The sequence below is a fragment of the Schistocerca piceifrons genome, chromosome 4 (genome assembly GCF_021461385.2).
Source record: "Schistocerca piceifrons isolate TAMUIC-IGC-003096 chromosome 4, iqSchPice1.1, whole genome shotgun sequence".
Taxonomy (NCBI): domain Eukaryota; kingdom Metazoa; phylum Arthropoda; class Insecta; order Orthoptera; family Acrididae; genus Schistocerca; species Schistocerca piceifrons.
This window is the reverse complement of record NC_060141.1, coordinates 169,044,781-169,059,466: the sequence shown is the minus strand read 5'-3', so window position 1 is coordinate 169,059,466 and position 14,686 is coordinate 169,044,781. Positions and strand designations below refer to the sequence as shown.

General features: G+C 43.3%; 1 protein-coding gene across 1 annotated transcript in view; it reads left to right on the top strand.

The window, feature by feature from the left end:
• Window positions 1-14,686, top strand: part of LOC124795697 (Holliday junction resolvase MOC1, chloroplastic-like) — a 159,447-nt gene that overhangs the window by 12,517 nt on the left and 132,244 nt on the right. The window contains exons 2-3 of the mRNA XM_047259777.1: window positions 1,630-1,742; window positions 1,828-1,968. Of these exons, the coding sequence (XP_047115733.1) occupies window positions 1,630-1,742; window positions 1,828-1,968 (254 nt within the window). The remainder of the gene's footprint in view (window positions 1-1,629; window positions 1,743-1,827; window positions 1,969-14,686) is intronic.

The window sequence follows — 14,686 nt, the reverse complement described above, 5'->3', positions numbered from 1 at the left end:
GGATTCGAACCTTCGACCGTAGCGGAAGCGCGGTTCCAGACTGAAGCGCCTAGAACCGCTCGGCCACAACGGGTAGCTAAACTGGTCTCTCACTGGGAGAAAAGTGATTGCGATAACACGAAGAATAAAGATGTAGAATGTTCGTTTCATTTAAAAAGTTTGAAGAGTTTTCACACAAAAAATTCGGAGCCACTACTTTTCAGAACACCATTGGTAAATACACAGATTTTATCAAATATTTTTCAGCTAGTTTTCATGTTTATTCTTTTATTTCTTATATTTAATCTCTCAACATGGGTATGTTTGCGTGGAGTATCTCTCTTCCCTCCACTACGTTTTAGAGAAGTTGTCTACCAATTCCCTCAAATGCCTCCACATAATCTATGAAGCCATTTGAGTTTAATTATTATTACTCCGTGAGAAAAATGACCCTTGGAGCATTTTACTGTATGAGCATTACACGTTTGCCAAGGCCATGTTTTTGTGCCTAATGTTTCGTCTCGTAATCCTGTAGACATCACCAGAGAGTATAAAAATGTACCTTCATTGCCTTCGATGATGTTTACATCATTAGGAGACGCGACCTCAGGGACAGAAACGTACTTTTGACAAAACGTTGCATTCGTAATTGTGCGTGTTTTTATATATCTATTTAAAATATGCGTGGAAATTTTATTATCAAATATGTCGAAAAGTTCTTGACCAATTTACTTCAGATTTTTACACAATACTTTATTGAACATCCGGACGTAAGCTGTAATTTTTAACGTACTTCAAATATAAATGCATGTGTAATATAAAAAGGTAAAAAATGTCAGAAACCGATTTTCTTCAAGTATTTATCCGTTACTGTAATATACGTCTGAACACAAGTAGGCAATATATATTATAATTATATGAACAGAGAGAGAGAGAGAGAGAGAGAGAGAGAGAGAGAGTGTAGAAGATGGAGGAAGAGAGGAGTAGGAGGAGATGAGGGGGAGGGGGGGGGGGGGTGCAGGATATTAGCACGAAGCTTGACTTCCCATACATATTAGAGATGTGTGCTTTCGCGTTTCTTTCCTTTCCATTTACCCAGACCGAGTCACAGCAACGTGAGTGGGTGGGACAGTGCTTTTGTTATCCGCGTTTTTCGTGAAGTCAGCTGCGACGGTCCACCGAGGCAGCGTTGCAGCAGAGTAGCGCCCCCCCCCCCCCCCCCCCCCCCCCTGGGCAGGGGCTGCCACAGGTGCAGAGTGCTGCGCGGTCTAGCGAGCGGCGCAAGAGCCCCCGCGGTCACGACACGATCTCGCGGCCGCGGAACGACCGCAAAAAAATTGGGGGTTCATAAAAGCGGCGCGTGGAGGGAATCAACAGGTGCGAACGGATGGCGCGGCTGGCGCGTAACGAAGGACCTCCCCGACCGGCGGGTCGACGGGCCGCTTTAATAAGACGGCGCCAGACAGGGTGGCGGAGGCGGAGGCGGCGGCGGCGGGGGCAGCAGCAGCAGCAGCGCCGGCGGCGGTGGCACCCGCAGCTGGCCGCGGAAAGCCGCGACTCGTAAACGGCATTAGGGCGCTAGACGCTTGATCCCGCCACTTATTAACGCGGAAATTATCGGTTCATTTTGTGGCAATGGTTTTTGTGCAGGTTTAATGGCACGTCAGCAGCTAGATTATGCGAGCGGGGCGAGACGGAGCGTGCGGCGCGGCGCGGCAGGGGGTGGAGCTGCGTGCCGGGGGCGGGCCGGGCGTCGCCGTGGTGTGGGTGTGGGTGGGTGGGGCCGCGCCGGCGCCGAGCGCCCTCCCACCGCGACGCCCCCGCCCCCGCCACGACCCCGGGGGCAAGCGGCCACCGCCGCCGCCGCCGCCGCCGCCGCCGCCGCCGCCGCCGCAGCCTTTGATCCGCCCTGCTCGCCGCTTGCCGTCAAACGGAATGGTCCCACCGCCGACAGCACAGCACGGAATGCACCGTGTCGCCAGCCCATCTGTACATGATGGGATCAACTGCCTAAGGAATGAAAGCTAACGCGTTCTTGTTCACACCAACACTGAACGACATATAAAAATATATCACTTCTAGCTTCAGTCCTTTCCAGTATGTGTAAGACTTAAAAATGTGATGCTGCAGGAGACTGTTGAACGGATGGATTGATCGAGCAGTGTATGGTTCAAATGGCTCTGAGCACTATGGGACTCAACTACTGTGGTCATCAGTCCCCTAGAACTTAGAACTACTTAAACCTAACTAACCTAAGGACATCACACACATTCATGCCCGAGGCAGGATTCGAACCTGCGACCGTAGCAATCGCACGGTTCCGGACTGCGCGCCTAGAACCGCGAGACCACCGCGGCCGGCAGCAGTGTATGAAAACGTCTCACACTGAATCAGAGAGACGAAAGTCCAATAAAGAGCATAATCAAACAAAGGTACAGAATGATTTGGCATGTATTACGACGTGACTCGTTTTTGGTGGAAGGAAAGACGTAGATACGAGTATTTAGCAGATGCAAGTGACGCTGAAATCAAGACGATAGCTGGAAAACTACGCGAATGCAGAACTGCATCAAACCAACCTTACGTCTGATGGCCGAAATAACTAGTCAGCCCGAACCCGACAAATAACAGGCTTTCTTATGTTGTCTACTTCCTCCTGGACGGAAGAATTACAAAGTACTTAAAATATAACCATTGAAGTCACGGAATACTTTCTCAATACTATGAGAAACTAAAGAGGCCTTGACCCGTCAAAGAAACATGTGTCAGCACTTCGTATCACCAATACACAAGCGATCGTAAAATGCAAAGCATATGGTCACGAGATCAACTACGGAACAGCTTTACATCACAATGCGTCTGGAATAACATTGCAAATTTTTTAACGTAATATGTTGGTGGGCAACTACAAATCATCGATATCCAAATACTGTGCAGCCCATGTCACAGAGACAGACCGTGTAGTTTACGAGTGCTTAAGCGATACAGTCATCGTACTCGGAAGTTGCAGAATACAATACCATTTTATTCTTTCAATCGCGACTAAAATCTCTTTTTAGAGCTGCGTCAAGTCAACCAATACATTCTGGTGGTGGAGATTACAGTACAATGGGAACGATGTCGGTCCTCGACTTTCCCGGCATCACTTGTCGCCGAGGCAGGACGCAACTGCTGTGCCACACGGCCTCTTTAAGGTTGAGCCAGGTCGGCGCTGTGGATTATTCCGCTCCACCCCCAATCCGTTCGTCGACCTTCAGAAAATTCCTGACGTGTTTTTACCCCCCAAAACAGAAGAACTAACACAGACGGACAGAACGTACTCCTAGCGATAATGCCGAACGATTAGCCCACAGTTCTAAAAAGTTGCAAATACGTATGTCAAAATCAGAGACGAGAAAGCATTACACTGATTTCTGGCGCCTACTTTTTATACTATCGGAAATGCTCTTAAGGTTTTGAAATGACGAACGTGTCAAGCATATACAACCACAAAAGCCACTCTGTACAATCACTAGCACTTTCGTAATGAAATAATAAATTACTACGGCACACTTCAGTTGGTAATAAAAGATCCGATATTTCAGGTAAGTGTTGCGCAGACTGATTTACAGGGTGACAATTACTGCACTATATGAAAAAAAAACGTAAATTAGTTACAAAATACGACGTGCACACACTTTATTCAACACGTAAACGTCACTACAGATATTCGGATTTCGTTTTTGACATGTTTGTTATATCTGCCATCATTGGTGATGAGGTGGCGCACACGAATGGCGAAGTTCTGCATGACCCGCCGAAGCGTCGGCACATTGATGCTGTCGATGACCTCATGAATGGCTGTTTTCAGGTCAGAAATGATTTTGGGGCTTGCGCTGCACACCTTGTCTGTGATATAGCTCCACAAAAAAGAGTCGTTTTTGTTCAGATCCGGAGAACATGACGGCTAATCGAGGCCCATCCCAGTGGTCTCTGGGTACCGCACAGCCAGAATACGGTCCTCAAAGTGCTCCTCCAGGACATCAAACACTCTCTTGCTTCGATGGGGTCGAGCTCGTCTTGCATGAACCACATCTTGTCGAAACCCGGGTCGCTTTGGACAATGAGGATGAAATTATCTTCCAAAACCTTAACGTACCGTTCGGTTGTCACCGAGCCGTCAAGGAATATCACACCGATTATTCCGTGACTGGACGTTGCACACTACACAGTCACACGTTGAGGGTAAAGAGACTTCTCGATCGCGAAATGCGTATTCTGAGACACCCCCCCCCCCCCCCTGTAATTTTCGCGTGCAAATGGCCGACAAAAACGATGCGAGTGCGCATACTAATTCCCGTCATGCCCCGCGCCCAACCGTGCAGTTTGAACGTACTAACGCAAACCATTCAGAAATTATGACAATTTTATTTGAAATAGTTCAATACTTGTCACCATGTATCTTTACAAACAATGTTAGGGTACTGCATTACAAGTTCTTAATTTTCTTACTCATTATATTTTTCTGCAACTTGCCAATCACTTACGTCTACAACTTTCGATAAGACTATCTAAGTTGATATAAGAGTCCTGTTACAATTTCTACGAAGAGATTAACAGAACACATCAAGGAGCCACTCTACTTACATTAAAACTCATTAATATAACGAGACTAAACACTTTTTTTGTGAATACTGCTTTGTGAGTAACGTCGAGTCGTACTCTGCTGACAAACTGACCGGTCAACATTTACACCATGTTACTTAGTAATTTTCTATTCTCCGACTTGCAGGGAATGAAAGTACAGTCTGTTAAGCAAGATCATGTTTGGGTTAATCAGTGGAAAAATGTATCTGACAACAAACTAAAACATATACAAATATCACACACGAACAAAAGAGAAATGCAATTACAATTAATGATACCTCTAGTCACTCGCAGCGTCGGTAACTGCTTGGCATCTCCGAAGCATGCTTCAATCCAAGTTTTCCGCGTATTTAGGGGGAAGGGACCTCCAAATGTGTCGAATTTGCGGATCAAAGCTTTTTCAAACTGAAGATCTTTTATCCTAGTAACTACTTTTTGATGAGAGGATTAGCTTCAGACGACTGCCAGGGCCAATCCAGTATCTGCATACATTTCTCCTTTTCGCTACAAATCCACCTGCAGTGCTTCGGATCACTATCCTCCTGCAGTATCTAACCTTAATTTTTGTCCATGAGCCAACGTTTGGAAGTCGATTTCGAACATCTTTGATAAATGCGATATGTAACTACAGTCATCCTTGTTCTTGTGTGTCTCAGACAAAGAATTCAAAGTAAACTAATGTTTCATGAATACTGACGAAGGGCGAAGGTTCGATCTGCTGGATTGTGAAAGAACTTTTATAACATCTGTGTGAAGTGTCGACCGCGCTATTACTTAATAGACTGCATTTTACATATTGGGGCAAATCATTAACAACTGTTTCTTGAGAAAAAAAGGAATCAAGAAAATGAGTTAATACATGTTTCGGCCTAATGTTACAGGAATTTATTGTCAAACGACAAGAGCATCTGAAAAGAAGGTTCGTTATACTTACACTTCAACACATAAAATTCAAAAACAAATTCATATTCTTGTACAGCAATGTGCCCTGCAAGAAATTAAAATTTTATAACTGGCGCAAATTTTAAAGGGAAGACACGAAATGTGACACCATGCTATCCAAAGATCAGTGCTTCGGGTCACAAGATTTTTGTTAACGTAGGCATTAAAATTGCCTCTAATTACGAAACAGAAAAATAAACAGTTATGATTGTAACAGAGAAGTCTCCCAAATTCCTGTTTCTAGCGGAATGGCACAAGTATTCTGGAAAACAAATTCTGTTGACGTACAGCTCTGTAAGGAACGCACAGGAAAGAAACCACGCTGTTCTGACTTCTCGTCTTTAAATGACATGAGAAATAGCTCTAAGCACTATGGGACTTAACATCTGAGGCCATCAGTTCCCTAGACTTAGAACGACTTAAACCTAACTAACCTTAGAACATTACACACATCCATGCCCGAGGCAGGATTCGAACCTGCGACCGCAGCAGCAGAGCGGTTCCGGACTGAAGCGCCTAGAACCGCTCGGCCACAACGGCCGGCGACATGAGAAGTGAATGAGTACGATTCATTCTGCACTATCTTCCATAATTGACCATATTTAGTAAACATATGTGAGGGTCATGGTGCGTAACGACAAAAATACTCTGATCGCTAAACTGGTATGAGATAAATTTTTATATTTCATTACTCTGAAACCGAGATATGATACTGCGTGAAGAGTTTGACAGAGCACTGAAAGACCTGAGTCGAAACAAGGCCCCGGGAATAGACAACATTCCATTAGAACTACTGACGGCGTTGGGAGAGCCATTCCTGACAAAACTTTACCATCTGGTGAGCAAGATGTATGAGACGCGCGAAATTCCCTCAGACTTCAAGAAGAATATAATAATTACAATCCCAAAGAAAGCAGGTGTTGACAGATGTGAAAATTACCGAACTATCAGTTTAATAAGTCACAGCTGCAAAATACTAACGCGAATTCTTTGCAGACGAATGGAAAAACTGGTAGAAGCTGACCTCGGGAAAGATCAGTTTGGATTCCGTAGAAATGTTGGAACACGTGAGGCAATACTGACCCTACGACTTATCTTAGAAGAACGATTAAGGAAAGGCAAACCTATGTTTCTAGAATTTGTAGACTTAGAGAAAGCTTTTGACAACGTTGACTGGAATACTCTCTTTCAAATTCTGAAGGTGGCAGGGATAAAATACAGGGAGCGAAAGGCCATTTACAATTTGTACAGAAACCAGATGGCAGTTACAAGAGTCGATGGACATGAAGGGGAAGCAGTGATTGGGAGGGGAGTGAGACAGGGTTCTAGCCTCTCCCCGATGCTATTCAATCTGTATATTGAGCAAGCAGTAAAGGAAACAAAAGAAAAAATCGGAGTAGGCATTAAAATCCATGGAGAAGAAATAAAAACTTTGAGGTTCGCCGATGACATTGTAATTCTGTCAGAGACAGCAAAGGACTTGGAAGATCAATTGAACGGAATGGACAGTGTCTTGAAAGGAGGATTTAATATGAACATCAACAAAAGCAAAACTAGGATAATGGAATGTAGTCCAATTAAGTCGGGTGATGCTGAGGGAATTAGATTAGGAAATGAGGCACTTAAAGTAGTAAAGGAGTTTTGCTATTTGGGGAGCAAAATAACTGATGATGGTCGAAGTAGAGAGGATATAAAATGTAGACTGGCAATGGCAAGGAAAGCGTTTCTGAAGAAGAGAAATTTGTTAACATCGAGTATTGTTTTAAGTGTCAGGAAGTCGTTTCTGAAAGTATTTGTATGGAGTGTAGCCATGTATGGAAGTGAAACATGGGCGATAAATAGTTTCGTCAAGAAGAGAATAGAAGCTTTCGAAATGTGGTGCTACAGAAGAATGCTGAAGATTAGATGGGTAGATCACATAACTAATGAGGAGGTATTGAATGGAATTGGGGAGAAGAGAAGTTTGTGGCACAACTTGACTAGAAGAAGGAATCGGTGGTAGGACATGTTCTGAGGCATCAAGAGATCACCAGTTTAGTATTGGAGGGCAGCGTGGATGGTAAAAATCGTAGAGGGAGACCAAGAGATGAATACACTACGCAGATTCAGAAGAATGTAGGCTGCAGTAGGTACTGGGAGATGAAGAAGCTTGCACAGGATAGAGTAGCATGGAGAGCTGCATCAAACCAGTCTCAGGACTGAAGACCACAACAACAACATCTCTGAAACCTGGTTGTTACCTAAATCAGATAACACAAGTGTTGTTACGTTGGCAACTGTGTCAGTAATGCATTCCCCAGCTACATGATATTGCAAAACAGACTTACATTTAAAATACTTGATAAGGGACATCTTAAAGCAATTTATTATTTAATCATTTGGTATTACAGGCCATACACATACACACCTGGTTCTGTCACATTAACGTGACCACTCCCTATGTTCGACGTCAACGTCCAACAACCACTCACAGACGGCAGGTGGTAGCGCTGACAGTTGAGGGTATCTAAAGCGTGTCGTGCCCGAGTGCAGTCATTGTCGCAATGCGGAAACGGAACGATTGATATGACATCCAAAAGGGTGTGATCGTTGGCTTTCGGGCTAAGGGTCGAAGAATTTCCGTAACATCTAAGTTTGTAAACCATTCGCCTGCCTCCTTGGTTAAAGTATATCGTGCACGGCAAAATGGCAGTATCCAAAACCAGCGCCGAGGCAACTGTGGTGCACTGTGGCGGGGTATAGACGACAGAAGTGAACGACGGCTGCGTAGATATGTAAAGGCGAATAGACAAGCAACTACCGAGCAACTGGCCGCCTAGGTCAACCATGAGGCTACCAACAACGTCTCCTCAACGACTGTTCAGTGAACGTGTCTGCGTATGGGTGTCCGCAGCAGGCGCCTGGTTCATACTCCCATACTGATTGCTATTCGTTGGCGACAAAGGTTGGAATTTGCACGCCAATACCGCAACTGGAGTGGCGACAGGAGTCAATCACGTTTTATGCTTCATTCGACAGGTGTCCATCTGAAAGAAGACAACCTACAACAATAGTCCGAAGGGGAATGTTTCCGTGGCATTCCCTGGGTGATCTTTTCATTCTGGAAGGCATAATGGATCAACGCAAATATGCATCTGTCCTTGACGACCATGTCCACCCCTATATGGTTTTAGTCGGTACGATGGCATTTATCAGGACAATCCAACACGTCACTCAGCTAACAGTGCACCTACTTGATTCGAAGGGCACTTGATGAGTTTACCGTACTCCCCGGCCACCAAACACCCCGACTGAAACACAATCGAAAATCTGTGGGACCACCTTATAGAGTCGTCCGCATAGTTGATCTTAAACTGTGAAACCTAGCGCAACCAGCCACGGCACAGGAGTCGGCACTGCTCCACATCCCTGTCGGTAGCTTCCAGAACCTCACTGTCTCTCTTCCTGCAAATCTCGCGCTACAAAACGCGGTTATCCAGGCATTTGATAGGCAATCACATCAGTGTAACTGGACAGTGTGTAAACAGTGTGTTTTAATGTTTAAATTTGCAACCCTATCACAGCACTCGGTGTCATTTAATACAAGTCTTTCAAACCATCTCTAAAAGCATGAAGTGAGCAGTTCTTCAACAGGTCTTGTTGTCTGTTTCTCCACACCACACTTCACACGCTACACAGCAACACACAGGGTTAGCAATGATATACACACATAATGTCAGCAGCAGAGTGAGAGAAAAAAAATTACGTGATCCTCCAAAATGGCTCTGAGCACTATGGGACTTAACATCTTAGGTCATCAGTCCCCTAGAACTTAGAACTACTTAAACCTAACTAACCTAAGGACATCACACACATCCATGCCCGAGACAGGATTGGAACCTGCGACTGTAGCAGTCGCGCGGTGATCCTCCAAAAGCTAAGATAAAATTTTACAACGCTGACTACCACTCCACCGGTTTCTCCTATCACTTCACAAAGATTGCATAGAAACAATGCCAGGTTTTAAATTAACGCCTTTTTTAAATTAACGCCTTTGTCAAATTCCACTGAATAGTCGCGTGCTAAGCAGCAGTGTATCGGCGAAATCATGCAAACTAACGTTTTTATGGGATACACTCTTACTCTCATGATCCTCGTTGTGCTGGGGATATAATCCATTTAACTTGACCTCAATCTTGTACCTAGAGAGAAATGAAAGCCTACGTACTGTCTGCTGCGCTGACCGTCAGCAAAGACAGTAGGATTCCAATGGACAAAAGGAGTGTAACGGCTAGTTTTCACGACGACGCTAGCTTGCGAAACTGAGATTCGACACTACACTACTAATCACAGCGTACCCGTGGAGCGCGGTTGCTCAAATCGCTGGCGGAACTATACAGTTTCAGCTTGTTCTAAATTCGGCTACACGAAACTAGTAATTGCGCGTAATGTGATGTGTAGTATCAGTTCTGACGACAATGCTCCACGCACTACAGTATCTTCCTTTCTTTTCGCATCATTAAGAAGAAACAGGAACTGTTCTGGTGATATCTTTAGGTGACTAAAATAACTTCCCATGTCTTTCATCACAATTTCTTTCAGTAATGTCGCTGAGCAACCGAGATGACGTCCTTTTTTTTAATCCAGTCGCGAAACCAAAAATGTATCTTATTTCTTTTCTTATGCCTAGATTTCATTCAGACATGTATCAACTCCGCTACTATTCTAGTAGCTGCCAAAGCTTTTATTTCAGGGACGATTCCGGTATTCATAAAACAATGAAGTACACACTGCTGCTGTCACGTGTCTATAGTCCTACACGAAGCCAGTTTTCTCACACTGGTTCGCAACCTAACTTCGTGTAAACTAGACTTAGCCTGGCCATCTACTGGGGCGGTATTCTTCCGACTAACAGGGGCTCAGTGCGTTGGGTGCTACGACTACGGCCGACCGATGACGGTCGTCCACTGCATACGATTAACATATGACACAGGTCCAGCAGCTAGTAAGTCGTGAAGCAATTGAACTGCTTGGCACCTCGTCTTCTTTACTTCTAAGCATAAATTTGTTGTATTCTCTACGAAAAATCTCCCTTAATATGCCATTTCTTCTTTAACAAATCAACTGAAATAAAAGAAAATTAAAGACGTTCATAACTAGACAAGAAGTTTAAAACAATTAACTAACATCTCTGGATAAATGAAGAACCGCAACATCTGTTAAATGATCCTCTATTGAGACAACTGGTTTCACAGCTAACAGCTGCATCCTCAGGTGTACGTAATCAATTTATATAAAATCCAGACCGGGTTTCAATCGACGATTCAGCATTCTCAGTCCACTTAACTCTCATCTGGACTTGATACGAACTGAATTTGTGTACCAGAGAATGCAGCTTTAAGCTTCGAAACCGGTAGTTTCAATCAAGGATCATTTAACAGCTGGTGCAGTTCCTCATTTATCGAAATCTATTTTCACAGCTGTGGCTACCTGGAATATAAAGTGTTTTGTAATACAAATAATAAATCTGACCCTGTCAACAGTAACAGTGAATTACATTTTTTCGTCATGCCATTATTGTTAAGATTTTTGGGTTGTACGTCGGATTATGTCGCTGAACCTACACAATATTTCCGCGGAGCGTCTGCTTTTCACCTGTGCGGCACGATACTGACAACTGACTGGCAGCATTATTATCTTAAGACGACAACAGCGGGAAAGTCTTAAACATCGTACGTGATTCTTTGCTGGAGAAATCTAGTAAATATAATTTCAAAATATTGGGATGTTCATTTAGAATATAAGACGCTGCAATTGGTATAGTACAGAAGGTAAGTCTCAAGGCATTTTGACATGGTTTGCAAGCTTTGTACATACCTTTCCCCAAAGAAGGCGATGTCAAGCCAATAGTATAAGGTTTTTGGGAGAAATGGCAGTTTCCGAATTGCTGGGGATGAGTAGTCGGCAACCATCTGAGAAGAAAGAATTCACGTCACTTGGGTAGTTCAAAAATTATGAGCAGTTTTTCTTTTTCAATTACCTCACAAGCTTGAGCTGGTGTAGGCTACAAGTTTCTAGCGATACACGTAGGGGCATACGCGAAAAGAGGCAACGGTGATGTATTCTCTCATTCGATCCTTTCGTCGAGGAAGCGCCTGGTGTTGGACGTCGCTGTTTTCTTCCAGGAACAAACTTTGTGGTACCTTACATTCTCTACAGCGGTGAGGGCTAGCCTCTAAGTCCTACCTCTTGAGTCCATTAACGGCCACCAAAACTGGTCCAGAGCAAATAATTTTAAACAAGCGTCTTTCTAAGGGTTAACAAGTGATAGAACGTGCATTTGGAATAATGACTAATAAATAGAGATTGCTCCTAAGAAATACTGAACTTGAAAAGCATCTTAATGTTGCTATTATACTGAAATGTACAAGCCTGTTACACAAAATCGTAATTGACAAGGATGGAAAAGAACAAGTAGTTCCATTCACTTGCCACCTAGGACAGTCGACAAAAAGATACGTTTCTGTCGAAAAGAGCCGTGATGTCATTACAGCAATGAAACCGGTTTGGGTTCTTTACAGAATACTCATTATATAAATACAGTTACTAGAACTGTTTCAAACAATCGCTGAGTGACACTGTATGTCATGTAAGTCTGTTCTAGTTCCTAGTAAAAATGTGTCACGTATTCAATAAATCTGATCACACAACATTACGCTTTTTGCTAAGTTACTATTAGTTTTCCCAGATACCTTCTATCTCATATCCTCTGAAATTTTTAACCACAATTTCCTCTTTAAATAGAGCTGGAGATGTCTCGTATCTTGCATATCCGACAATGTTCTGTTCTCGTTCAAGCTACGTCCGTAGTTGCTAACTAACAATAAGTAAGAAGCACACCCAGGCACAAGCAACAACAGGCGCTCGCCTGCACCGACTACGTCCGACCAATACCGCAATACCGTTTCACTGGAATCCATCCGCCAGCCAGCTGCGTGCAGTGGACACGTACCACTGGCACTGCATGTCTTGGAACTATTAGTCCAGCTAGTCGGACGAATACGGTAATAGTGGATCGCCAGCCATAATGTTTGCTGGCCCGTCCTGCGTATCACTACAGTACCTTGGCAGTCACGAAATGTCCCCTGGTGCATAGGCATCACTGAGACGCATTTCTCAAAGGAGACAGTGGCAGGCATCTGACAGACAGCGACAACCACAGTCGCCAAAATGAGTTAGTGCGTTTCAAACTTAAACTGTTTTCTAAACAAATTGCACAAGGTCAACTATAGATGCACAATCTTGAGCATCTAAATGAGGTGTGATTTATCAACAAACTATTACTGTTCGTTTATTGCATGGTAATATTGCTGCTCTAGTAGCATTTCATACGGGATCGTATTGGCGTAGTCGTTTACGTCACTAATTGTTTATTTCTATCAGGCAAAGCTTCATCTCAATAAATTATACTTTATGGATCCATAGCCGCATTAAATATCTTGAAAGAAGTCATTTACCTGAGTAAGGCTTTCTTTATTTGAAAGAAGTATTTTATATCTTTGGAGATTAGCTAATTTCCTACCTTGGGCGTTATCAAGCTCGTAAGTTTCATCATGTCCAAAGGGGCGAAATAAGCTGATCAACAATTAAATGAAGTGATTCTTTCAAATAAAAGAAATCATCACGCACAAAAACGATTTCTTTCAGATCCGTCTCGGGATATATGACACAGAATTAAAATACGATAAGACAGAGAACGAAGTTCAAACGATTCACAGACAAATGGTGCATATATACGACTTCGATCGCTTATGTTACCTAGGCGACTGTTGCGTTGGGAATGGCATCGACCACGAAGTTAAATTTGCGATATCTTGAAAAAGCAGACCCAGTATCAGATGTGGTAAGGAAAATAGTATATTCTAATTGCTGGCGTGAAATGGACATTCATAAACGTGCCAAACAACGTAAATAAGTTCAAATGGCTCTGAGCACTATGGGACTTAACTTCTGAGGTAATCAATCCCCTAGAACTTAGAACTACTTAAATCTAACTAACCTAAGGACATCACACACATCCATGCCCGAGGCAGGATTCGAACCTGCGACCGTAGTGGTCGCGCGGTTCCAGACTGTAGCGCCTAGAACCGCTCCGCCACCCCGGCCGGCCAACGTAAATAAGCAACATATTTCGTACCTTTTGTGTTATATGAAACCAACGGACAAACACTACAAGTTGGTATAACAAAAAACAGAGCTAGGAGTGAGCGCGCATGTCATGTTTTGATGATTTACGAAATGTCATTTAAATGTGTTAATTTCATTTTGTACTTGTTATTTAATTATAATAATTGTAAAGCCAATTTTTATACAAAATAATGAAAACCTAACGTACTGTGAACAGTGTCACGCAACTACAAGAGTAAACTCTTCAGTACAGCATGACTGAAGTGCTGCCCCATGAGGAAAGATTACAGAGGTGAGAATGCGAGCCATCCGTTGGAGATGAACAACATAAACATCTAGAAATCGAGCGCTATACTGCTGAAGTAGATCTCATGATTCCTTAGCTTGTAAGTACAAAGTTTTACAGTGGTCGCTTACAACGGAGAGCGTAATTTTCGACGGTAAGGTGCAATATGACCAAGTGAGTTCCTTTTAAGAAGAAGCAATGATATCCATTACTTCTGATCATAAGCTTCAGCCGTAACTGCGTGACGTGCTGATGGAGATAGATACAGACTCAGGTGCTGAATGAAATTAGCGACAATGTGGTACACGTGTAAGTTGAAAACGGATCTGGTTAACTGCGCCTCAGTGTTCCATATTTCTAAGTGCACAGGACTGCCACGATTCCGAAAAGTTTAGGATTTAATTACACTACTAGAATTGTGCCTTATGCTGATTTCAGTAATTCTGACTATACCGTTTCGTTTCTAAACGAGGCCTGAGAAGTTTTTTTTTCCTAATGGCGTTTGTTTACCGAGATTAATCACGACAAAAGTGTAGACAATGCCTATTGCTGGACACTGTCTCTTTCTCAGCCTCGAATAAGATTTGTAATAACGAGTAATAAAATCAATGGATGTTATATATGATTAGCGATAATGCTAGGAAATTAATTTTTTGTATTTTTCTTCACCCTCTATCAATATTCAAA